General features: G+C 40.1%; 1 protein-coding gene across 1 annotated transcript in view; it reads right to left on the reverse strand.

The window, feature by feature from the left end:
• The window catches only part of LOC128870305 (uncharacterized), a 78,512-nt gene extending 55,673 nt beyond the window's left edge, over positions 1-22,839 (reverse strand). The window contains exon 1 of the mRNA XM_054112912.1: positions 22,503-22,839. Coding sequence (XP_053968887.1) covers positions 22,503-22,513 — 11 coding nt within the window. The 5' untranslated portion in view covers positions 22,514-22,839. The remainder of the gene's footprint in view (positions 1-22,502) is intronic.
• Positions 22,840-27,649: the final 4,810 nt, after the last annotated feature.

Consider the following 27,649-nt stretch of genomic DNA (forward strand, 5'->3'; position numbering starts at 1 on the left):
ACATTATAAAATCCTTGCCCGAATGCAATAGGGAATTGTCGCGTTATGTTAGTTGGAGGCAAGCCACATTTGCTGCCCTTAAATTATTTGAAAACTATGAGAATAGCTCTAGACATTATCAGGCGGTAACAATAATAAGGAACAAAATTGTCGGTTCGGCCGATCAAGTTTTGTCATCGTTTAACACAGTTTTAAGGCAATTATCGCGCGTCTAGATTTTACTTACGCGGACAAACGACCGGTCTATTTGGTGGAACAGGAAATGTCAACCCTTCGACAAGGAAGATTGTTAATTCCCGAGTTCTATGATGAGGTCGAGAAAAAGTTGACCCTCATAATAAATAAAGTTATTATGTTAAATGTAGGGAACGACAGTTTAATAACATCCTTATGTCAAAAATATAGGCAGGATGCCCTAAGGGTTTTTGTATCCGGGTTGCTGTTGAAATATTAGTTTGTAATGATTTATCAAAGTTGAAATATTTCCTAATGGGAACAAAGAATGAACTATTGTACTCATAGAATGAATAAGTACTATTGCATAAGATGAAGAATATGAACTATTGTACTCCTTTTTAACTTTCAGTCTTGAATAAACGTTTGATTGCTCAACATATCTAACATAGGTTATGGGCCCAGGCCACGTGTAAAGTTTAATTTTTGTCATTCTCTAATGCGCAAAGTATTTGTTTAACGCAGCAGTCGCGTATAAAGCTTAATAGGGAAAAGGGAAAGAAAAGTTGCGAAAATGAATTCTAATTTCCAAATTGAAAAGCTTGGAGAAACGAACTACGATGTGTGGAGTATGCAAATGCGTAGCATACTTATTAATATGGATCAATGGGGCATTGTAAACGAAACTGTGAAGCGTAGCCAAGAAAACGAAGTGAAATGGGATCAAGATGATCAAAAAGCGTTGGCAAGTATAATTTTGTGTGTCAAACCAACGCAGCTAAGCAACATAAAATCATGTAAAACGTCAGCAGAAGCGTGGAAGAAGCTTCGAGATGTTCACATGCCGAGCGGGCCATTGCAAAAAGTTTCGTTGTATAAGAAGTTACTCAGTTGCAATATGTCTGTGTGTCAGAGTATGTCAACTTATCTAACTTCGTTTGTCGAAGTGGTAGATAAATTAGCCGAAGTAAACATCGAATTGAACGAAGAGCTCAAAGTAATAATACTTTTGTCGAGTTTGCCGGTTGAGTATGAAAACTTTGTTGTAGCAATCGAGACTCGTGACGAGCTGCCGACTTTCAATACTTTAAAAGTAAAGCTTTTAGAAGAGGGTGCTAGAAGAGAACAACAAACAAATCAACAGGTTACAGCGCAAACAGTTTATGCGCGTGTAAAAGAAGCGGCGCATACTCATAGCAATAGCAGATCAAACGAAAGTGCAAAGACAATAATAAAGTCAAGTGAGTTTAAGGGGAAATGCTTTAAATGTGGCATGCGCGGGCACATGATTGCTCAGTGTAAAAGAAAACCAAAACATCAAAACGAAATAGAAGATAAGCAAAGTTTAAAAACTAATGAACTTTCTTATGCTGTGTATGCTGCAACAGTGGGTGATGAAAAAAGCAAACATGATTGGTGTGTCGATAGTGGTGCGACCACACATATGTGTTGTGACAAAAATATGTTCATCTCGCTAATCAAAAGGCAAAGAGTATGTGTTTGTCGGATACTCAGAAATTGCAAAAGCTTATCGTTTGTACGATAGGGAAACGCGTCAGGTTTGTGTAAAGCGTGATGTAAAGTTTGTAGAATACGAATTTAGTTCCGCTATACCTGAAAATAAAAATCAAAACGTAAATGATGATAACGATATTGCTACAATTGTAATGCAAATAGACCGTCCTAACGAAGAACAAGTTGATGAATTCGAAAGTTGCACCGAAGAAGACTCAAGTCAGGCGGAGTCAAGTGAAGAAAGTTCCGATGTGGAACATGAAACGCAAACAGCAGGCAGCTCTCGAAATGAGGAGGGTGAAATACGTCGCGGTCCTGGTAGACCAAAAATTATTCGTACTGGAGAGGCAGGTCGTCCTAGGAAAGAATATCAAACGTTAAACTACTTACAATATGGTGAAGATATAGAAACGCCGCGTTCAGTCAAAGAAGCCTTAGCAAGCGAATCCTCTTTTGAGTGGGAGGAATCTATGAAAGAAGAGTATGAAGCACTTTTAGCAAATAATACTTGGTCAACAGTAGATTTGCCCAAAGGCCAAAAAGCGATTGGGTCAAAGTGGGTTTTTCGCATAAAACGAGACCCAAGTGGTAATATTTCAAAGTTCAAGTCCAGGCTAGTGGCAAAAGGCTGCAATCAGGAGCTAGGTTTAAATTATTGGGAAACTTTTTCGCCAGTAATAAGATACGAAACAATTCGCATGTTGCTTGCTATTGCAGTTGAGAAAGAGTTACATTTATATCAAATCGACATTTCTAACGCGTATCTTAATAGTAAAATAAGTGAAGACATTTATATAAGGCAGCCAGAGGGATTTGTAGATTCCAAAAATCAGAATAAGGTTTTAAAGCTGAACAAAGCTATTTATGGCTTAAAACAATCTGGTCGACACTGGAATAGCACACTTGACGTAGCATTAAAAAGTTTAGGTTTTAATGCGTGTAAAAGCGAACCGTGTCTGTATGTCAAAAAATATAAAAGCGTATATAGCTACATAGCAGTATATGTAGATGATCTGATTTTGGCTTGCCCGAGTGAACAAGAAATCGCAAGCATTAAGCAGGCCTTACATTCAAAATTTGAATTACATGACGGTGGTCCAATAAATTATTTTCTTGGTTTTGAAATCGAACGTGAGGGTAAAACTGGTGCGATTTCCGTGTGTCAGAAAAAATATATCAGCGAACTACTAAACGTTTATGGTATAACCTCATGTCGTCCGGTAAGCACTCCTTTGGATCCAGGTTTCCAAGCAAGCTGTAAAGATGAAAAATGTGCAAAGGTGAATGCAACAAACTATCAATCGTTGATCGGTTCTTTAATGTATTTGGCGATTTCAACACGGCCGGACATAATGCATGCAGTATGTGTACTAGCGCAAAGAAACCAAAATCCACACTCTGAACATGAGGCGGGTGCAAAACATATTTTGAAGTATTTGTCAAAAACAATTGATTTAAAGTTAATTTATTGCAAAAATGGTAAGCCGGTAGAAGGATACGCAGATGCTGATTGGGCCAGCAATAGTGTAGATAGAAAGTCATATACCGGTTATTCATTCTTTTTGGCTGGCAGCGCTTTTTCATGGCAAAGTAAAAAGCAAGATGTAGTTGCTTTAAGTAGTACGGAAGCGGAATATATAGCTTTAAGTACTGCAGCAAAGGAAGCTGTATACATTCGGCGGTTATTAACTGAAGTTGGTTACAACCACGAAGATCCTATTTTGGTGAAAGGTGACAACATGGGCGCAATTCAAATTTCGAAGAATCCTGTATTTCACAAACGCACCAAACACATTGAAATAAAATATCACTACATTCGAGAAGTTATTGAACAAAATAAAATTAAGTTAGAGTATGTTTCTACAAATGAAAATGTATCTGATATTTTTACGAAAAATTTGCAAAAACAAAAACATGTAAAGTTTACACTTATGCTTGGTCTTAAAAATTAATGTAAGAAATATTTAACTTGAGAAAGAGTGTTGAAATATTAGTTTGTAATGATTTATCAAAGTTGAAATATTTCCTAATGGGAACAAAGAATGAACTATTGTACTCATAGAATGAATAAGTACTATTGCATAAGATGAAGAATATGAACTATTGTACTCCTTTTTAACTTTCAGTCTTGAATAAACGTTTGATTGCTCAACATATCTAACAGTTGCGAAGGCCAATGAGTGGCATTATGTTTTCCTCGCAGCCCAAGGACATGCCTAGTGCCTTAGCATTGGCTCAAGAATTAGAGGCGAATCGTGCCAGATATTCTTTTGCAAATTCTTTCTCCAGCAAAAATATAATTGCCCAGAATGGACAAAACGGCGGAAGGACAATTGCTCCGCACCATTCTCCTCACTATAGGCAGGTTAATCGACAGCCTTCACAGAGGGTAGTCCCTATGGATATCGATCCAACTCTCTCTCACTTTAGACAGAGCACAAATCATAACCCAAACTGGAGAGCCGAGCAGGACTCTCACAGAATTCGTCAGCCAGACTCTAACCAAAGGCCTATAGCCAACAATAATCAACAGTTTCAGCAAAGAGAAACCACCAAAAGGCAACGCGGGAGCGATAGGCAAAATGCAAAGGATAAATAACATTAGTCAAGTTGACAACTATTGTGATGGCCATTGTGAATATAGTGAGCTTCAACAAGAGGACAAAGTCCCTCTCGCCCTACATTAGTAGGACACTGGGGGGGAAAACATTAAAGTTTCTAATTGACACCGGTGCGTCGAAAAGTTATGTTAAAAAAATGAATGGACTGAAAGGAGTTAAAAATGTCGGAAACTCTTTCAAGGTCAAATCCATCCATGGTTGCGATGAAATTAAACAAAAATGCACAATAAATATTTTCGGTAAAAATGCCTATAATTTTATCCTTCCATCACTGCAGACGTTTGATGGGATTATCGGTTTTGATTTACTCAAAGAAATTAATTCCATACTTGATATACAAAAAGGTATGCTCCTATACGGCAAGGAAAAGGAAAATTTACAATATTTTCTCTGCCCTGACGTAATTAATGTTATAACACATAAGGGAAGTAATGAAAGGATTTCGGAGATTTGGGAGAAACACGCGGATATGTTTGCCAATGCAAACGAAGCACATACAATTGCTACAATAAGGACAGTGGATAACGAGCCGGTTTATTCAAAATCATATCCATATCCAATGGCAGCTTCGGAATTTGTAAATGAAGATGTATCAAGCTTATTACGAGATGGCATTACACACCCATCTCGATCGCCTTACAATAACCCCATATGGGTTGTCGATAAAAAAGGAGTAAATGAAGACGGTAAAAAGAAAAAGCGTATGGTAATTGACTTTCGGAAGTTAAATGCAAAAACATTCAGTATCGTCGCGTAAATCACATTGTTCATCAATTTATTTACCACCAAACGGGTACCGGTGCAAAGTTTTGGTAGGCTTATGTTTCGAAGCATGATTACTACGGAGCCAACTTTTAGGCGTAAATTGTGCGGTGGTAAGCCAGGCACATACAAAGAGTTTAAAAATTCAATTGGATAGTTGGTGGCTTCATCTTCATTTGTTACACAGTCAATGGATTTGAATGAATGCATTTTTCCAATTTTCAATCAATTTGAATTATGTAGTCATCTACATCTGTAGAAAAATTGCTCGTTCACTCAACCATTCATTATTTTTGTAGTTATTAATGATGTTTGGGAATACTTTATTGATAAGTTCGTCTTTCGATGAGACAAAGTTACAGAAGTTCTGAGGAAATGAAATCAATCCGCTCGATTCGTCGACAGGTACTCGACCATTACCGATAGTCAGTAATTGCTCAGAGAAATCTTCAGTAAATGTGTCATTAAGTAATGCAACTGTCATGTTTATTGTCAGCTGATGCTTCTTAGCATAGCGCCATAGATTCGGTGATTTTATCTTGGAATTACTGGCAGTGTTTGGCGGAAGTCGCCAGACAGTAAAATCATTGCGCCTCCAAAACATCTCGAGTCATTGCGTATATCTTTCAATGCTTCTAATGCACGTTTATGCGCAATTGTGCATTCGTCCCAGAGGATGATTTTCGATGCTTTGGCCATTGCTGAGTTTTTTGAAATATTACCTGTTGGTTCTTCAATTTTTTGAAGATTCAACGGCAATTTTAATGCTGAATGAGCCGTACGGCATCCTTCTAATAATGCTATTCCAGAAGAAGCAACTGCAAGCGCAATGTTGGATCTCGCACGAACAGTGGCTAAAATTACTGGCATGAAGAATGTCTTACCAGTTCCACCAGGGGCATCAAGGATATATAAACCACCATTTCCATAATCAATTGCCTTCATTAATATATCATAAACTTTTGGCGATTCAACAGTGGTACATTCGTTTGAACTACTAAATCTAATTCCTGGTGATCATATTCACGTTCCCGTTCCAACTTTCGATTAAATGCGTCATTCACTTCACGATTTGGCGCAGGCATTCCTAACCTGACTAATAAACCACCGCACATAAGGTAACACATGTCTTCGATCAAGAGTAAAGCCCGATTATATATCTCCTCATTTATCTCAAGATCCGAATTTCTGGAACTGACACGAATTTGATGTAAAATATCTTCTGACATATTATCCTTGTATTTATGCCACAGGTTAGATGGGTTCGTTGATTCGTTCCATCAAGTAATGACGATCATTTTGAACCCAGAATCATTAAAATGGGTTCATTTTTGACTAAGTTATGAGCATTTAAAAAAAATGTATTATATAATTAAAAAAAATCGATTTTGAGCCGAAAAACAAAATTGCCGATAAATCTTGAAAAAAAATTTTTTGGGACGAACAAAAAAATACGTGTCTCATTACTTTGAACAGAGAGCAACATATTTGAGTAACATCGGAATCGAAGAACATGTCCCGAATAGCCCTTTTGAATTGAAATGGAAAGAATCTATATAATCTATTTTTTTTAATTGCTCATAACTTAGTCAAAAATAAACCGATTTGAATGATTCCGGGTTCAAAATGATCGTGATTACTTGCACGAGCGACTTTATGTAGAAACAATTGTAAACACGTAGTTGGAGATTTTTTATTTTGCAAAAAACAAAAAGTGCGAAACGGGTTTTTTACTGAAAAATTCATTACTCAAAAAGAACTCATTTTAGCTACTGGGCATTCAGCTCAATTGAAGTTCGAGGTGTTCTCTTGATTTGGAAAAAGTTAAAAAAAACAAAATAAACTTTTTGAAATATTGAATTTCGAAAAAGTTTTGAATCTTTCTTGTTTTTGCAAAATAAAAATTTTTCAACTACGTTTTTGCAATTGTTTCTACATGAAATCGCTCGTGTAAGTAATGGCGATCATTTTGAACCCAAAATTATTAAAATCTGTTCAGTTTTGACTAAGTTATGAGCATTTAAAAATAAATCTTAAAAAAAAAATTTTTCGGGCGAACAAAAAAATACGTGTCTCATTATTTTGACCAGAGAGCAACATATTTGAGTTACATCGAAATCGAAGAACCTGACCCGAATAGCCCGGTTGAATTGAAATGGAAAGCACCAGATGTATATGTTAAACAAATGATTCTAAATTTTCATTCGAAATGGTCACCATTTACTTTTACACAAGCTTTTAAACGATTAGGCCATTCAGCTATTTTAGGACGCACGGTTTCCATGGATATTGACGTCGCTGCTCGAACCACAGGTTATTTGAGACTCTCCAAATTTCCGTGAGATCTTCGACATGCCAAGTTCTCCAATTCTGCCCATAAATTGTAGTCTAATGAATTCAGATCTGGACTTCCAGACGGCCAATTTTCTGCATCGATGAAACCAGGAATATTGTTTTTACCCATTGCTGGGTGGTTTTGCCTTACGGGCTGGAACGGAATCTTGCTGAAAGATCCAACTTTCCCCATTGAAGAGAGTACTGCTCAACTGCTTCACCACGCCTTCTAAGACATCCTTCTGGCACACTTTTGCAACGGTCTTAACCCATTTTTCACAGAACTGAATAGATGTAAGGACTTTACAAAACACTCCCCATCAACCATTACGGAGGCAGGATGCTTTACACGTCGAACCCTTGGAACAACATTTTTTGCGTCTTTAGAAGTTTTAGCATAGCTAAACAGTAAAAAATTTCTCATTTGTGTCAAGAATATTTTCATTACCGTTTCTTCAGTGTTTGCATCTGTCGAGTTTAATTTTCTTCAAATGCGTTGTCAAAAGATGACCAGTTGAGCAACGGAAGGCTTTCATGTGGAGATCATCTCTAATTGTCTTAACATGGATCTGGTCGATACATTCATTTCCCTGGACATGATTTTCTGCTTTCTAAAGGGATTCTGCGAATTCTTTCTCGAACGGCTTTTATGGTCGTAGTGGTTCGAACCACGCGAGGACGACCGCTTTCTTTTATGTCTGTCACTTCAGACGCTTAGGGAAAACGATTGATCGTGCGGTACATAAACATTCTCAAAACATTAAGTTTTCTTCAGCAATTCGTAAATCTCACTTGCAATTTTACCACACATATGTAATGCAATCACTGAAATGCGTTTTTGCTTAGCTCCCCACTCCACTGTTAGCAACGAAACAGAGTATAATTTACACAGAGTATACAATGCATACGACTGTGACTATCCAGCTCCCTCCTTAATGAAAGAGAGAGAGAGTAACAGTAACAAAAACTGCTACAAGGAGGAGGATAGAGGAGTCTTATAAAAATACTAGGCTGTTCAATAAGTTTTGCTTTTCGATAAGAGAGGGCGTTGTCACTAGCCTAATTTTTTTTTTTTTTTGTGTTATGTTCGTACACTCTTCGTATGAACGAATGTGAAGTTTCATTTCACTCTGTCAATTCATTCTTTGTTTATAAGCCATTTAGTATCGACGTGTCACAGTATTTTCTACAATAGCAAAAATCAAGTATTGTGCAGTGATTAAATTTTGACTTTTCGAAGGAAATGTGTGAACGAATGTTGGAAATATACAAGGACTTTTCGCCATCAATTAGTACAGTGGAAAGATGGGTTACTGAATTTAAACTGGGTCATACAAGCCTTGAAGACGATCCACGTCGAGGACGTCCAAAAACAGCAACAACACAGGAAAAAATACTGGAAAGGGTACGGGAAAATCGTCAAGTGACTGAAAGAGATTTATTAGCAGCCCTAGCCATTTTATTGGGGAGTGTTAGCAATATTTTGACTGAAGTATTGGGTTTCAGAAAGCTGGATGCCACATTCGCTAACAATGGGAAAAACACATCCGAATTCGACTTTCTCAGCAACATTTAGAGCGTTTTTGATAGGATAAAGTCGATTTTGTGCGTCGAGTCATCACTATGGATGAGACTTTTGTCTATCACCATGATCTTAAATCAAAATAAGAGGCTAAAGAGTCGTGTGAACTTGGTTCTTCGGCTTCGAAACGAGTTCGTGGCCAGAACACGACCAAGAAGATGGTTGCGTCAGTTTCTTTAGGATGTGAAAGGAATTTTGGGTGTGGATTTCTCGCAAACTGGTAAAACAATAAATTCTGAATATAATTGTATGCTCTTAGACCAGCTGAAGAACAACATTCTTGAGAAAAGGCCCAGTTTGCAAAAGAAAAAATTATTTTTCATCAGGGCAATGCAGCGTAGGCGGCCGCCGTAGCCGAATGGGTGGGTGGGTCCTTCTAGCGGTCACATCACTGCTTATTGGTCATATAGATCATAAGAATTTGAACAAACATACATATATAAGTATTTTTCACACTTCCTTTATTTAAACTTTGCTGCTTTATAGGCAATTTCAATCTATATATAATAGGTATATTTATAAGTTCGTGCGGTTTTACAACAGATGGCGTAACTTGATTATTATTCCATCGATCCACATTTCCAAACATTCATTGGAGAGCTACTGTCGTAAGGCACAAACGTCAGTATAAGTTTTTTATTTGAAGCGTAAACAACAATATTTTTACCACACTTGAAAATGTCGAATTTCGTGCCAAATAATGTGTTTTTGCGGGGAGTTCTTCTTCATTATTTTAATATGAAGAAAAAAGCAGCCGAAAGTCATCGTATCTTGGTGGAAGTTTATGGTGAGCATGCTCTATCTGAGCGAACGTGCCAGAAGTGGTTTGCACGCTTTAAAAGTGGTGATTTTGGCTTGGAAGACGAAGAACGCGAGGGTGCGCCGCCAAAGTTCATGGATACCGAATTGGAGGAATTGCTCGATCAAGATCCGGCTCAAACGCAAGAAGAGGTTGCAAAAACTTTGGGAGTTGATCAATCAACCATTTCCAAACGTTTAAAAGCCATGGGAATGATCCGAAAGGTAGGCCATTGGGTGCCGTATGAATTGAAGCCAAGAGACGTTGAACGCCGTTTTATGGCATGCGAACAACTGCTTCAACGGCACAAAAGAAAGGGTTTTTTGCATCGAATTGTGACTGGCGATGAAAAGTGGGTCCATTACGACAATCCAAAACGTCGGGCAACGTATGGATACCCTGGCCATGCTTCAACATCGACGTCGGCGCAGAATATTCATGGCCTGAAGGTTATGCTGTGTATCTGGTGGGACCAGCTGGGTGTTGTGTATTATGAGCTACTGAAACCGAATGAAACGATTACGGGGGATGTCTACCGACGACAATTGATGCGTTTGAGCCGAGCACTGCGAGAAAAACGGCCGCAATACGCCGATAGACACGACAAAGTTATTTTGCAACATGACAATGCTCGGCCACATGTTGCACAAGTGGTCAAAACATACTTAGAAACGCTCAAATGGGATGTCCTACCCCACCCGCTGTATAGTCCAGACCTTGCGCCATCCGATTACTATCTCTTCCGATCGATGCAACATGGCCTGGCTGACCAGCACTTCCGTAATTACGATGAAGTCAAAAAATGGATCGATTCGTGGATTGCGGCAAAACCGACCGAATTTTTCACAAAGGGAATCCGTGAATTGCCAGAAAGATGGGAAAAAGTAGTAGTAAGCGATGGACAATATTTTGAATATTAAATTTGTAACCATTTTACGTCAATAAAGTTTCAAATTTCGAAAAAAAACCGCACGAACTTATTCATAGTCCTATTATATAAAAGGAAGTCATGTTAGTTACACTATTTATAACTCGAGAACGGCTGAACCGATTTGGCTGAAAATTGGTGGAGAGGTAGCTTAGAATCAGGAGACGGACATAGGGTACTTTTTATCCCATTCGAACACGTTTCCGTGAAGTCACTATAAAATGTGGTATAACAAAAACGCATCTGATATGGAATAATAAAACCCAAATGACAGCTAAACGTAGTTTTGTCTATGGTTAAGTAGAAAACTTGATAATATAAATTTTGTCAGAAATATATACTCGTAATCACAGTAATTTGTATTCTCTTTGAATCATCATTATCAATGCCGCGAGCAAGACGATCGAATCTTTACCGACAAAGCCGTAATGCAAGAAGGATAGGAAACATTGCGAATGAAACGACTGAAGAAGCACAATGAATTGCCCGTGAAGAGCGCCGCGTTAGTATGGCTCGACTTCGTACTTCTCAATCACAAGAGCAAAGCGAGGCAGCCCGTGAAACGGCTCGGTTGGCAATACGAAATCGGCGAACGCATAACAGAGATCAACAAGTAGATCATTTTCGACGCGCAAGAAGAGAATTATCTAGTGCTGATTTGAATCGAGCAGCGTTTCGATATGATTGCAACACTGATTACTGCTTGCATCCTAGCATTTGCATTGGGCCAATGAACGTTGTTTGCGAGTATTGTGGCGCATTGAAGTTTTGCGGAGAAACGCCCGTATTGTGCTGCCTTAGTGGAAGAGTGATTATTTTCAAAGCGTTCACGACACATTGCAACGTTGAGTATTGCAATTCAGTAAAGTCTATAAAATTCATTTGTAAATATGTCACGAAAGGCAGCGATATGGCGGTTTTTGGCATCCAATCCTCCAATACCAACGCTGAAATTGCGCGCCATCAAGTTGGTCGTTATGTGAACTGCAATGAAGCGATTTGGCGTATATTCGCGTTCCCTATTCACTAACATCATTCTACTGTTGAGCTTTTGGCGGTTCATCTGGAGAATGGTCAACGAGTATATTTCACGGCTTCGTAGTAATCATGCTTCGAAACATAAGCCCACCAATTGATGAACAATGTGATTTACGCGACGATACTCAAAGGAAAATTCGAAGGTGAAGAAGTTCTCATTCTATGGATCCCGATGATCCCAACCGATCTTCCGTTTGAGTTTAAAATACTTCAGTTTCCGATTCGTCTTGCAATCGCCATGACCATTAACAAATCACAAGGCCAATCCTTGAACGTTTGTGGTCTGAATCTAGAAAATCAATATTTCTCACATGGTCAATTATATGTATGTGGCATGTTCACGGGTCGGAAAACCATATGCGTTGTTTGTTCTTGCACCTGATAATAAAACAAAAAATGTCGTGTATCACAAGGTGCTTAACTGAAGAGTGCAATCTATTAAAGCTTCATTGAAATACTTGATTAATAAAAAAATTAACTCAATAAAGTCAAATTTTTTTTTTTTTATTGCCTCTAGGGAGGAACAAAGTTCGCCGGGTCAGCTAGTTAATTATAAAAGAGACCAGTGAATCATTTTTCCAAGAATTGTAAATTGAAATAATTAAATTAAATATTGTCGAGTAATCAACAAACTATTAAGCAATTATTAAAAAGATTCGTGAAGTCACTATAAAAATGTGGTATAACAAAAACGCATGATATGGAATAACAAAACGCATGACAGCTAAACGTAATTTTGTCTATGGTTAAGTAGAAAATTTGATAATATAAATTTTGTCAGAAATATATACTCGTAATCACAGTAATTTGTATTCTCTTTGAATCATCATTATCAATGCCGCGAGCAAGACGATCGAATCTTTACCGACAAAGCCGTAATGCAAGAAGGATAGGAAACATTGCGAATGAAACGACTGAAGAAGCACAAAGAATTGCCCGTGAAGAGCGCCGCGTTAGTATGGCTCGACTTCGTACTTCTCAATCACAAGAGAAAAGCGAGGCAGCCCGTGAAACGGCTCGGTTGGCAATGCGAAATCGGCGAACGCATAACAGAGATTAACAGCAGCGTTTCGATATGATTGCAACACTGATTACTGCTTGCATCCTAGCATTTGCATTGGGCCAATGAACGTTGTTTGCGAGTATTGTGGCGCATTGAAGTTTTGCGGAGAAACGCCCGGATTGTGGTGCCTTAGTGGAAGAGTGAAATTGCCATTATTGACTTTTTTGGAGGCGCAATGATTTTACTGTCTGGCGACTTCCGCCAAACACCGCCAATAATTCCAAGATCAACGGCTGCTGACGAAATAAACGCTTGCCTCAAATCATCGAATCTATGGCGCTTTGTAAAGAAACTTCAGCTGACAACAAACATGACAGTTGCATTGCTTAATGATACATCTACTGAAGATTTCTCTGAGCAATTACTGACTATCGGAAATGGTCAAGTACCTGTCGACGAATCGAGCGGATTGAGTTCATTTCCTCAGAATTTCTGTAACTTTGTCTCATCGAAAGACGAACTTATCAATAAAGTATTCCCAAACATCATTAATAACTACAAAAATAATGAACGGTTGAGTGGACGAGCAATTTTAGCGACTAAGAATAAAGATGTAGATGACCTAAGCTGCTTAATGTAAAATGATATCATTGTAACAATGCATTCATTCAAATCCATTGACTGTATAAGAAATGAAGATGAAGCCACTATCCAATGGAATTTTTAAACTCCTTGGATGTGCCTGGCTTACCACCGCACAATTTACGCCTTAGGGTGCGTGCATGTCAGAGATGCGATAAGCGATAAGAGCGTCGATAAGAGCGAAGCGTAGAAAATTAATGCATGTATTTTAATAGAAGTGTGCATGTCGGAGCAGCGCGCTAACTCACTCTTCGCTCGCAATCATCGATAAGAGCGTAGAAATTGTAGGCTAGTAATTTCTGAGCTGTTATCGATGATGGACACAGAAGATTTTATAAGTGCAGTATTTTTAAAACCTGCAATTTGGGATCAAAAAGATCCAAATCACCACAACAGGTTCATTTTGGATAAATTGTGGCAAAGTATTGCAGCAGACACATGAACTGGTTAATAAATCAATACCTATTTATATTGAATGTAACACTGAAAACAGCACGGCTAGATGTGATGACAATGCACAAAACAATGAATATCCGATTTAGATTCACAATATTCTAAATGTTTAAAATATTTCTCCTTTTTTTGTTATTTACCAATGAAAATGTTAATTTTTCTCCAATAAAATTATTCGTACGTACATATGTATCTTATTGTAAGCATCAATCGCTCCTCTTTCAAGATTGGTCTGTTATGTCAGTTTTGCCAATTATGCTGCAGTCGATCCGAAATTTGAGACAGAATATAATCGAATGTATCGCTTGTCATTCTCATATATTCGAAAAACTTTTTTGGATCCTGTCTCAAACTATTATAGAGATGGTGAAATTCTCCGAGTTCTAGTCTCGCTTGGTTTATAGGATGCGCCGAAAACTGACGTTTTTCCCTTACAGTATTATGTAGATGATAATATGCAGCAGTAGGCGTCAACAACAACATATTTTCTTCCTCTGAATCACTCATTATTATAAATATTATAACTCTTCTCTTTTCAAAACTTAAATTGCAAATGCAACTAACGCTCTTATCGCAGCTCTGTTTTATACACCACACAAAACTAAAGCTCGACGCTATGCTTTTGTCGCTGCTCTTATCGACGCTCTTATCGCTTATCGCATCTCTGACATGCACGCACCCTTAAAGTTGGCTCCTAATAATCATGCTTCGAAACATAAGCCCACCAAAACTTTGCAACGGTACGCGTTTGGTGGTAAATAAATTGATGAACAATGCGATTTACGCGACGATACTCAAAGGAAAATTCGAAGGTGAAGAAATTCTCATTCCGAGGACCCCAATGATCCCAACCGATCTTTCGTTTGAGTTAAAATACTTCAATTTCCGATCCGCCTTGCATTCGCCATGACCATTAACAAATCACAAGGCCAATCCTTGAAAGTTTGTGGTCTGAATCTAGAAAATCAATATTTTTCACATGGTCAATTATATGTGGCAATCCACGGGTCGGAAAACCATCTGCGTTGTTTGTTCTTGCACCTGATAATAAAACAAAAAATGCCGTGTATCACAAGGTGCTTAACTGAAGGGTGCAATCTATTAAAGCTTCATTGAAATACTTGATTAATAAAAAAATTTACTTAATAAAATCAAAAATCTGCTTTTTTATTGCCTCTAGGGCGGAACAAAGTTCGCCGGGTCAGCTAGTTAAGTATAAATAAGAAAGTTTAAAGAAATAAAGTTTAGTTATCAGTTATGAGCTCAACCAAACTAAAACCCAAGGGATTTTTTTATAAACAATCAGGTAAAAACCTGTTTCTGACCGCTCGGTAGGATCGCGATATAACTAAAATATAGTTAGTTACATACGTTTTAACGTTTAATCGCGAAGTGCAATAAATAAACAAAACAGACCCTGCAAGCAGGACTAAAAATTAAAAGCTTCTGCATACAGGATAAATAAACAAATCAGATGCTGCAAACAGGACTAGTAATACAAAAAATATCCTGCGAAAAAGGATTCAACAACAAATAGGAACGAAGACACCAAAGAAGAAAAAGAGAAAGAAGACATCAGCAATAAGAATAAACAACAGAAGTTACCAGCAACATTAGAGTAAGACAACTTTTTGTTAATACATTATGAATCTTGAAAAAATCATCTGCTAATGACACAAAAAACGGTTTTTCATATGCTAAGTTTTTACTATAAGCTGAAGACTTTAAATTCTGTTGTATTGTAATATTTAAATTTATCCGATTCACAAATGCTACAAAATAAGGTCGCTGATATTGTTTTTGGTGTACTAGTAATCAACTATTTTTAAATATTTCGAAATTCTACCACATTACTTTCGCCAAAAGTTTTTCTCCTTTTTACTTTGTATGCATCTTACTTTGTATGCAATATTAGCGTTTGTAAGGCGCAATAGTACAGAATTTACAAGTCCTTATAAAGTGTTTTCCAATATCAGGTGTTATTTTGAATAGCCCGCTATTTCGGTAGATGTAACTTTTGAAGCTGTCATTTTTTGATATTTGACAAGTAGAAATTACGCCATTAATAAAAATGTGCGCTTAAACACCGCATTGAAATTTTAAAATTCACTATAAAAATGGTGACAATTTGGCAGAGACAGTTCGTAAAACTCGAACATTTTTGGGTCATCGTGAAGCACCTTGTCGGACCGCAATACAGAAATTGATGAAAAAATTCGAGCTGTTGGGACAAGTTAGTGAGGTGAAAAATAAAACCCGTACGCGTACAAACCGACAACTATTGGAATGGACAGTGTTTAGTCATACAATTAATGACATTCATCGGGAGACACTGCCGCGTAACCTGGGCAAAAATTACGTTCTGGATACCGTAGCAAGTTAAACTCCTTCTTATCCAGAATTTACCCCGGTATACTAAAAATATGTCCAGCATATGAAGGCACCTCGCACGATACTAACCTCTTTGTCCCATCAAACCCACTCATCTAAAACTCCTCTGGAACCAACCTGTCGAAAGAGCAAGTTAGATGAGCTAGACGAAAACGACCGGTGAATGTTAGTCCTGAAATTCGGCATGTGCTATCCTAGTACATCCAAAGCCCACTACCGGCAAACAACAACAATTAATTATTCAAATATAATTTAATACTTGATAATGGATCCTTAATTTGTTGTAGAGATTTATTAATCTCTGGGGATTTTCGATGGCTACTTACTATTTGTAGTATGTGTCTTAATCTTGTAATAAAGTGTCCTGCAGATTTATGCCACTCCTATCCGGGCCGCCGTAGCCGAAGAGGTTGGTGCATGACTTCTGCTACTTCTTAATTGGCGCGATAACCGCTTACGCGATTTTGGCCGAGTTTAACAAAGCACGCCAGTCGTTTCTTTCTCGTGCTAACCGGCGCTAATTGGACACACCAAGTCCCTCACCACCTGATCTTTCCAACGCAGAGGAGGCCTTTCTCTTCCTCTACTACCACCAGCTGGTACCACATCGAATACTTTCAGAGCCGGTGCGTGTCTAACCATTCGGACGACATGACCCAGCTAGCGTAGCCGCTGGATCTATATTCGATGCGCTATGTCTATGTCGTCCACGCAAGTGGGGAAAGTTACTGATCGTCATTCACTTGGGAGTGGCAAGGACGATTCTTCTGCATATGGTTCAAGCAGCTCACAACGTCCGAGATTAGCCCACGTATTCTCTGGGTAGCTTCCGAACACCCGTTCGGGAGTGAGCTAACGTGAGAAGGAGAAGCTTTCCAGGATAGCTGGTTGTGCGCTGGGTTTGGGACCCGCCACTTAAAAAGCCCCCCTAATGAAAACATCAACAAAGCCTCGGATGAGAACTACCTTTACTGATGACGACTCTTGCAAACGAAATAAGAACTATGAATTGAAGGCATCCACCTGGAATGTCCGTTCCCTTAATGGGAAAGGTGCCTCTGCCCGGCTGGTTGATGTCCTCGTGAGAGTAAAGGCTGACATCACTGCCATCCAAGAGATGCGATGGACGGCGCAAGGAAAGAAAACCATAGAACCTTGCGACGTCTACTACAGCTGCCATGTAAAGGAGCGCAAATTCGGTGTCGGATTTGTTGTGGGAGAGAGACTTCGTCGCCAAGTACTGTCGTTCACTCCGGCGGACGAGCGTCTCGCAATAATCCGCATCAAAACGCGATTTTTTAACATCTCGTTAATTTGCGCCCACGCCTTGACGGAAGAGAAGGACGATGCGACCAAAGATTCCTTCTATGAGCGCTTAGAACGTTCCTATGAGCGCTGCCCCCGCCACGGCATAAAAGTCGTGTTTGGCGACTTCAACGCCAAGGTTGGTCCCCCAGTCGGGAAATTCAGCCTGCACAACGAGACATCCGGTAACGGACAGAGGCTGATCGACTTCGCCGGGGCCCGAAACATGGTAGTCTGCAGCACCAGATTCCAGCATAAAAAGATACACCAAGCTACCTGGATCTCTCCTGATCGAAAAACGCGAAACCAGATCGATCATGTTGTGATAGATGGAAGACACGCTTCTAGTGTATTAGATGTACGTACGATCCGAGGACCTAACATCGACTCGGATCATTACCTTGTTGCAGCCAAACTGCGCACACGCCTCTGTGCAGCAAAAAACGTACATCTACCTACGCAAAAAATGTTCGACATCGAAAAGCTGCAATCACAACAGACAGCCAGAAGATTCGCCACTCGACTCTCACTCCTGCTCTCGGAGAGCACTACCCAACACACCGGCATGCGCGAGCAATGGAGCAACATTTCTCGTTCCCTACGTACCGCCGCCGAAGAAGAAATCGGATTCCGGCGAGCCCGAAAAAACAATTGGTACGACGAGGAGTGTCATGCTGCCGCCGAAAGAAAAGATGCCGCCTATAGAGCCACGCTGCGATCGGGCGCAACGCGAGCCATGTGGGATCGCTACAGAGAGCTGAAAAAGGAAGAGAGACGTATTATCCGACAGAAGAAACGAGAGGCCGAAATACGTGAGTGCGAGGAGCTTGAGATGCTGGCCAATAGGAACAACGCCCGAAAGTTCTACCAGAAAGTTCGGCGGCTTACAGAAGGTTTTAAGACCGGCGCGTTTTCCTGTAAGAACAAAGACGGCGATCTGGTGACTGACGTACAGAGCAATCTTAAATTATGGAGGGAACACTTCTCGAACCTGTTAAACAGTGACAACTGCGCATGTCAGAGAGAATGTGAAGATCCCGATACCCCAATCGTTGACGACGGAATTATCGTTCCGTTACCCGACCATGACGAGGTGAGAATAGCAATATCACGGCTAAAGAACAACAAAGCCGCGGGCGCCGACGTACTGCCGGCTGAGCTATTCAAACATGGCGGCGAGGAGCTAGTAAGGTGCATGCATCAGCTCCTATGCAAAATATGGTCGGATGAAAGCATGCCTGCCGATTGGAATTTAAGTGTGCTCTGCCCAATCCATAAGAAGGGCGATCCTGCAATTTGTGCCAATTACCGCGGGATTAGTCTTCTAAATATCGCCTATAAGGTTCTAGCGAGCGTATTGTGTGAAAGGCTGAAGCCCACCGTCAACCAACTGATTGGACCTTATCAGTGTGGCCTCAGACCTGGAAAGTCTACCATCGACCAAATATTCACAATACGCCAAATCTTGGAAAAGACCCATGAAAGGAGAATCGACACACACCATCTTTTCGTCGACTTCAAAGCTGCATTCGACAGTACGGAAAGGAGTTACCTGTATGCCGCGATGTCAGAATTTGGTATCCCCGCAAAACTAGTACGGCTATGCAAGATGACGTTGGTCAACACCAGCAGCGCCGTCAGAATTGGGAAGGACCTCTCCGAGCCGTTTCATACCAAACGAGGTTTCAGACAAGGGGATTCGTTGTGGTGTGACTTCTTTAACCTGATGTTGGAAAGGATCCTACGAGCCGCAGAAGTTATTCGCTCAGGCACAATATTTTATAAGAGCGTACAATTGATGGCGTATGCCGATGATATTGACATCATAGGCCTTAACAACCGCGCTGTTAGTTCTGCCTTCTCCAAACTGGATAAAGAGGCAAAGCGAATGGGTTTGGTGGTGAACGAGGACAAAACGAAGTACCTCCTGTCTTCAAACAAACAGTCGGCGCACTCGCGTATCGGCACCCACGTCACTGTTGACAGTTATAATTTCGAGATTGTAAAAGACTTCGTGTATTTAGGAACCAGCATTAACACCGATAACAATGTCAGCCTGGAAATCCAACGTAGAATCTCTCTTGCCAACAAGTGCTACTTTGGACTAAGTAGGCAACTGAGCAGTAAAGTCCTCTCTCGACGAACAAAACTAACACTCTACAAGACTCTCATCATGCCCGTCCTAACGTATGGCGCAGAAGCTTGGACGATGACAACATCCGATGAAGCGACGCTTGGAGTGTTCGAGAGAAAGATTCTGCGTAAGATTTTTTGACCTTTGCACGTTGGCAACGGCGAATATCGCAGACGATGGAACAATGAGCTCTATAAGCTTTACGACGACATAGACATAGCGCAGCGAATAAAGATCCAGCGGCTACGTTGGCTGGGTCATGTCGTCCGAATGGATACAAACGTTCCGGCTTTGAAAGTATTCGATGCGGTACCAGCTGGTGGTAGCAGAGGAAGAGAAGGCCTCCTCTGCGTTGGAAAGATCAGGTGGAGAAGGACTTGGCTTCACTTGGTGTGCCCAACTGGCGCCGGTTAGCACGAGAAAGAAACGACTGGCGCGCTTTGTTATACTCGGCCAAAATCGCGTAAGCGGTTATCGCGCCAATTAAGAAGAAGAAGAAGTCGCGCACCAACCCATTCGGCTACGGCGGCCGCGTTTTAGAGGGACTGAATTGAGAAATCTTACCCCACCCGTAGTATTATCCAGACATTGTAACTTCGGATTACCATCTGTTGCGATCAATGTAGTCAAACCTTATTGGAGAGCGGTTCACTTCTTACGAGAGCATTGCAAACTGGCTCAATGAATGGATCAAGTCAAAAGAACTCGAATTTTTCGTCAGAGGAATCCGTATGCTGCCTGAAAATTGGAGTAAAGTTGTAGCTTCCAATGGCACATACTTCACATAATATCATGTATTATTTAATTGTTTAAATAATTCGTAAATTTGGCTAAGAAAGGACGAAAACTTATTTCCATACCCAATAAGTTGTGACCTGTTTTTGGAAAAAAAAACTCTCTAAAAAAATATATTTGTATAATACTTTATACAAAACAGTTGTTTAATACCGATAGTAAAATTTCCTTTTCCACTCAATCAAAAAGTATACTTTTTATGTATTTCAATCCTACATTTGGCTTATATCTTTGGCACCATTTCCATGCAAAACTCCAAGTTTATAACTTATAAAACAAAAAATTTTACATATTTTTGATCTGCAAATGCCATCAATTTTCCATAGTGCGCCGGCGCGGCAACACTGCACGCAACTTATAAAATTTCAAACAACCGGCACTAGTTCATATACAAATGTATGAGTTTCAAACTCTATTTTTACACTGTTTTTTTTTACACGATTGTAAAATAACATGTTTCACTAAAAAATATTTTCTCTTGCGTGAGTCTCAAAAAAAAAAAATTTTTTTTCTAAACAAAACATAATTCCTAAAAAGATGTCTTATTAAGCAAACATTTTTCGTGTAAGAGCAATAAATGTTCCTAACCAAGTTCAACTGTACATTAAAATTTCAATGTAATCTTTAGGGCGCGTCTAGCTAAATAGCAAGTCTTGTACACGGTGGCGCAAAATTTGTTTTTGATTCATTTTTTTGCTGAATAAAAAAATAATTTTCAGTGAAGAAATCTTTATTCGATCATTACATGCTCCAATGCTTGCAACGATAAAAACCAACAGAACCGTTAATAATTTAAAGAAAACTCGGCAGATATGTCCACCCCATATCTAACGTATGGTATCTACTGATAATAGGATGTTTGGTCCAGTCCGTAATAAACGTGAACGTTTCTTATCAAAAAGGGATGAACAGTTCCAAAACTTTATGTTTTTTCTTAATTTAAAATTGGATTTTTATATGATTTGGATTATGGATTGAATATTCGGTGTACACTAATTTTAATTTTTTTGTAATAAAAATGAATTATTTTTGTTTTATAAATACTTAAGTAACATGGATTTCATTAATATTTCTTTTACACTTTTTTTTGGGAAATATCTAGAGTTTTGTTCCGTTTTACATGATTCACATTTTAAAGTTGTGAACCATATCCCTAAATTTACCATAAGTCGCATGTATTTTTTTACATGAATTTTTTTTGCACGCATATCTAGAGAACGTGTAAACCGTGTAAAAACAGAGTTGGGTGTATATGCAAGCTATTTAGCGTTATTTTACATACCAGGTGGAGTCATGTATGTATTATTTTTGACTTATATATTTATAACACATTTAGAAATCTATTGTAAAGCGGTTTGTGTGATTTTCATCCTTCATATAAAAATTAATTAAAACCTATTTGATTTCATTAAAATCCAAAGTGGTATATATATTCTCTGATGAACATATGTATATGTATGTGGGTATGTAGTTCCTACCCTACAGTAAATCAGTTTATTGCAGAATTAGCTGCTTAGGATACAGTACCAGTTCGCACTACTTCGCTCCAATAAATTGTCAATTATCGCCACCGTTGAAATTTGGTAAAGTTTTAACTATTAAAAATCTTTGGAATAAAAAATCAAACACACAGCGATTCTATCAAATTCAGTGAGGGCAATGTAGCGGTACCACAATATTTCCATCGTGGGGCTTATGCATATATAAGTCCACAAACTTCTTTGACATAATACTCCAATGGGATTATATTTTGAATATTGTGCTTGTGCTCATAGTTTCACAATAAGTTCTTTCATATAAAACATATAACTTGTCTATTGTTTTACAAGCTGAGCAAGGAAACGTCAGATTGCGTTATAAAATAATAAAAATTAATTATTTATGATTTTGTGTGAGAATTCATATAACTGTTTGATTTTCTTAATAATTAAGTCGAGAAAATGACTATAAATTTTCTTTTGACCATAGCACCAATTTTAATTAACTCTAAGTAAACTATAACAATTTATTTGCTTCTCATCTTTACAGGTGCACCATTTCCTTTATAATTCAGGTGAGTCTAGAGCAATCCCTTCGCGATTTTGTGTCCACTATGTGTTTATTGTTCTTCGAAGTGAAACGCTATCTCACGCAACTTGAAAACTTATCGAGCTTGTGCAAGTATTAATACTTAATTCAAAATTCAAAATACATAATTAAATACCTATTAGCTGGCCACGAACATCAGACGAGTTGCGATCTGTTGCCATGGCTATTGTTGCGTAGCTATACAGCTAAGATTTGCGTATCACACATTTAAGTTATTTTTTATTCTTTTTGTCATTCTCGGTGTTTGCTTTAATGTATATTTGTATGTACGTATGCGGCCGCCGCAGCCGAATGGTGGGTGTGTGACTACCATTCTAAAGTGCGTAGATTCGAATCTCCGCGCATGAAACACCTAAATGAAAAAGTTGTTTCTAATAGAGGTCGCCCCTTGGCAGGCAACGCAAACCTCCGAGTATATCTCTGCCATGAAAAGCTTTTCATAAAAAATATCTGCCCTTAGGAGTCGGCCTAAACATCAATACGCACACCAAGAATAGGAGGAGGTGCTATATATATATGCATATTCATTCGCATTATTCGTTAAAAGAATAGGATCAATAAATATACCAAAAATTTAGCGAAGCTTGCAATTCAATCACTGTCACAACATGGGGTGTATCTCCCAGAATGGCTTAGTAGTCATATCCTTTAAAACAAATAGTCACATATGTATGCTTCCTTAGCATGGTGATCCAAAAATAGACAAAGAACTGCGAGAAGTAAATTAATCATGTCGGTCTCCTTGCCGCGGGGATGAGGCTTAGGTGGCGAGTTAACCCCATTCTATGGAGATTAACTTACCACGAACTAAGAGGGCAGCTCCATATAGGAATTGGGTATCCACTCAACCGCGGAACGGCGGAATTGGTGGCCACCCAAGTACTATGTGGAGAGTACCGTACCGACAACCTGGCAGGAGGTATAAAATGCATTTTCCTACAATGTGGAGGCTCAACAAGGATCTCTCTGCACGAGGTAACCCACTTCTGGGAAATCCTCCCGTCGAGCAATCGACGGCTCGGGCATCGGATGTGCAGGCCCGAACCCCACATTCCCCTATGACCGGAACTGACACCCAGGGTTCCGGAGGAAGCGCACTACTAGTGGTGAAACATGGCACATTGGCTATGCCAATGGAGAGCCGAGTGAGTGTGAGTGATACACCGCCGTCGAAACGATCTGAAGCAACTGAACAAGTTGTGGAGGATGTGGAGATGGCGGACAATCTCTCAGTAGACTCAGACGGATCTCTGGTACCGAGTAAGTCTTTGACAACGGTTAAACCTGGTGCGAATCAGGTAAGTACCGGTAAAAAGACCGAAGTTATTGGAGATTCGAACGCAGGTGTTGGTCTAACCGCAAGGCAGATCAAACGAAGGAGACAGAAGGCGAGGCAAGCCGAAGCAATAGCTAAGGCAAGGACTCAAGCTCCGTCAACTTCGACACCTGTAACGGAAACGGGAAAGCGTGGCAGAACAGAGGATTCCTCTGTAGCGCTGCGCTCTTCCGGAAACGAAACGGGGTCTGTGCCAACGACCGGGAAGAGGAGAAAGGCAAAGAAGAGGAAAGTCGAGAGACGGAATTCGGAAATGCCTGCACCCTCGACCCAATCCAAGGCAGACAAACCTTTGCCTGACAAGGCAGAGGCTAAGGGACCTCAAATGTCGAATGACACTCTTCCGTCAACGTCTGGCGAATCATTCGCGAGAATGGCAGCAAAGGCAATGACGGTGGAGATACATACCGACAAACAAGATGGTCTACTGTCCAAAGGGCAACAAGACTATCTCGACAGCTATCTTTGGAAAGCTATCGGTGAGTCGAAAGACGCGCCGACGTTCGAGGGGAAAAGCGTGGTGGACGGCATCGTAAAGGTGCACTGTTCCAATGCTTTTTCCCGAGAATGGCTAGAAAAAGCTATAGCAAAGATTCCAGCCTGCGAAAACAGCAAGTTTATTCTTGTTGAGAATAGCAAAGAAAGGCTGGTACGAGCGAGTGTCTGGATTCCGGGTCCTTCCTGTAATTCAGCAGAACTCCTCAAACGCATCCGTGTTCAGAATAAGGATCTTGACACGACTCTCTGGAGAGTATACTCGTGCACCAGGCAGAAATCCGCTACCACTTCGGAGGCGGGTTCCCACCTGGTACTGGGTATCGATCTTGGGTCCCTCAAGGTGCTTAAGTCGAAGTACGGGTGCCGTCCTCACCTACATCTGGGGCGGATCCAGTTCCGCGTCCTGGACAAGGTGGAGGACAAAGCGTAAATATACTCAGTCTCATGACTGAAGTAATAATTACACAGATAAATCTGCAGCATAGCAAAGCGTCTACGGCTCTCTTGTGCCGTAGGCATGCAAAACTGCAAACAAACCCACACATAATACTTATACAAGAACCATGGGTATGTCACAAGCATATCTGTGGTCTAAGTGCTATGTCGTGGGGACAAATACTTCATTGTGAAGGGAATGTGAGACCGCGAGCATGTATTATCATGCCGAGGTTGATCGAACACACGATGTTAAAAGAGCTATGCTCTGGAGATATCGTTGCTGCAAAAATAAAGTACTTGAAAAGTGGGAACAGTGTCGAAGCTATCATAGTTTCGGCCTACCTACCCTACGACTCTTTACAGCCACCTCCTTCGAGGGAGCTAAGAGAAGTGGTCAAGTACGCAGAATCCAATAATCTATGGCTAATAGTGGGCTGTGACGCAAATTCACAGAACATTGTGTGGGGAACCAGCAAATGCAACCCCAGAGGTCTCAAGTTACTGGATTTTATCCTGCCATCCGATTTGGTCATCCAAAACAGTGGTAACAAACCAACTTTTGTGACCAGAAGGAGACAAGAGGTGATTGATTTAACACTTACCAATAGGTCAGTTGGAAATCAAATCAACCGATGGCGAGTTTTGGAAGAGGACTCTCTTTCTGATCATCGTCTTATCGAATTTCGACTGGGAATTGACACAACATCAATACCTTCCGGTAGGAATCCTAGAAATGTGGACTGGGACAGGTATGGTGAGCTTGTAACAGAGCGATTACCAAACCTGAAAAAACTCAAATCAGCAGAAATGATTGAAGATGCTACTAAGAAATTAGAAGGTACTTTAATCAATTGCTTTGAGGAACTGTGTCCACTCAGGCAAAGCAGACAGGGAAAAGCGGTTCCTTGGTGGAACCCTGAAATGTCGAAGCTACGTGTACGGTCCAGGAAACTTCTTAATAAGGCCTTGAAGACCAAAACAGAAGAGGACTGGGCCAATCATCGACTTACACAGAGAGAATATAAGAAAAAAGTACGGCAAGCCAAACTTGAATCCTATAGAAATTTCTGCAGTAACGTCGAAGAAATGAGGAAAACAGCGAGACTTTGTAAGGTCCTTCACTTAGACCGCTCAGTAAGGCTGGATTCCATTCGAAAACCTGATGGTTCATACACCATTTCCAAATCGGAAACGTTTAATGCTCTACTCGAAACCCATTTTCCGGGTAGTAGAACTCTCTCTGAAGCTGAGAGTGGCATGAACAATGACGGTGGCAACGGTGGAACCTCTAGGTACAGCTGGTTTATTGCTAGTCGGATAGTGACAAGGGAATCGATAAGGTTTTCCTTATCTTCCTTTGAGAACTTTAAGTCCCCTGGACCTGACGGAATATATCCAGTAATGCTTAAAAAAGGAGGAGACAGGCTGATTGAGGCCCTGAAAAGGATCTTCACAGCCTGTCTTGCATTTGGTTATATACCATCCCAATGGCGACGCGTAAGAGTAGTATTTATTCCAAAACCAGGAAAAGATGACTATTCCCTAGCAAAAAGTTTTAGACCAATCAGTTTGACATCGTTCATGTTGAAAAGTCTGCAACGAGTGGTGGAGAAACATATTCGAGTGGGGGTATTGCCGAGAAGTCCACTTAGTAGAAATCATCACGCTTACCAGAGTGGAAAATCATGTGAATCAGCCTTACACGATCTTGTTAGTAAGATTGAAGCCGGGCTGGAAGCTGACGAATACACAATGGGCGTGTTCGTGGACATTGAGGGGGCTTTTGATAATGCCACTTTCGGCTCGATATGTTCTTCTGCCGAACGACACGGAGTTAATCAAGCCATTATAAAATGGATATATTCCATGCTCTCTGAGAGGCTGTTAACCATTGGTGGGAGCGGTGACGAACAAATCACAGTCAGGGCCAAGCAAGGATGTCCCCAAAGGGGTGTTCTTTCTCCGCTGCTATGGTGCTTCGTCGTAGACTCTCTATTAGTGGAGATGCAGGAACTCATTCTTCACCTCCAAGCATATGCGGACGACGTCTGTGCGCTAACATCGGATAAATCCTTAAGGAGGCTTTGCACGAAAGTGCAGAGGATCCTTGACAAAATCGATGATTGGTGCATGAGACAAGGTCTTTCCGTTAATCCGAACAAAACAACCATAGTCTTGTTTACGAAAGACGGAAATTGGATGGACTCAGTCTTCCAACACTGAAAGGTGTGACACTTGGTCTTTCCAACGAAGTTAAATATCTAGGAGTAATCTTGGATAAGAAGCTGACTTGGGAGACACACGTTTCACTGAAGGTGAATCGTGCATTGAAGATTTTTCAGCAATGCCGTAGAGCCTTTGGGAAAACTTGGGGTCTGAAACCTGCTGTGGTCCTATGGATATGCAAGGCACTTATCAGACCAATCATCACTTACGCTTCTGTGGTCTGGTGGCGACGGAGCATGGTTAAGTCCACAATCCGGGAACTATACAGGCTGCAAAGAAGTGTATGTTTATGCATCACGGGTGCCATGAGTACAACCTCTGGTGATGCCCTAAATGCTACGCTTAATTTGCTCCCCCTGGATCTTAAGATACAACAGGAAGCAATAAAAGCAATGTGTAGACTCCATAAATATGGTTTCTGGCACGAAGATGGAACTTCGGGACACAGAGAAATCTTTAAGTTGCTGTCGGAGCAGTATCCACTGTTTTTGGCACCTAAAGATGACCTGATACCCACAGTTTCGTTCGGAAGGAAATTTGATGTCAGATTTCCATTGCGTGAGCAATGGAGCAATCCAGAATGCATG

The sequence above is a fragment of the Anastrepha ludens genome, chromosome X, assembly GCF_028408465.1.
Source record: "Anastrepha ludens isolate Willacy chromosome X, idAnaLude1.1, whole genome shotgun sequence".
Classification (NCBI taxonomy): Eukaryota; Metazoa; Arthropoda; class Insecta; order Diptera; family Tephritidae; genus Anastrepha; species Anastrepha ludens.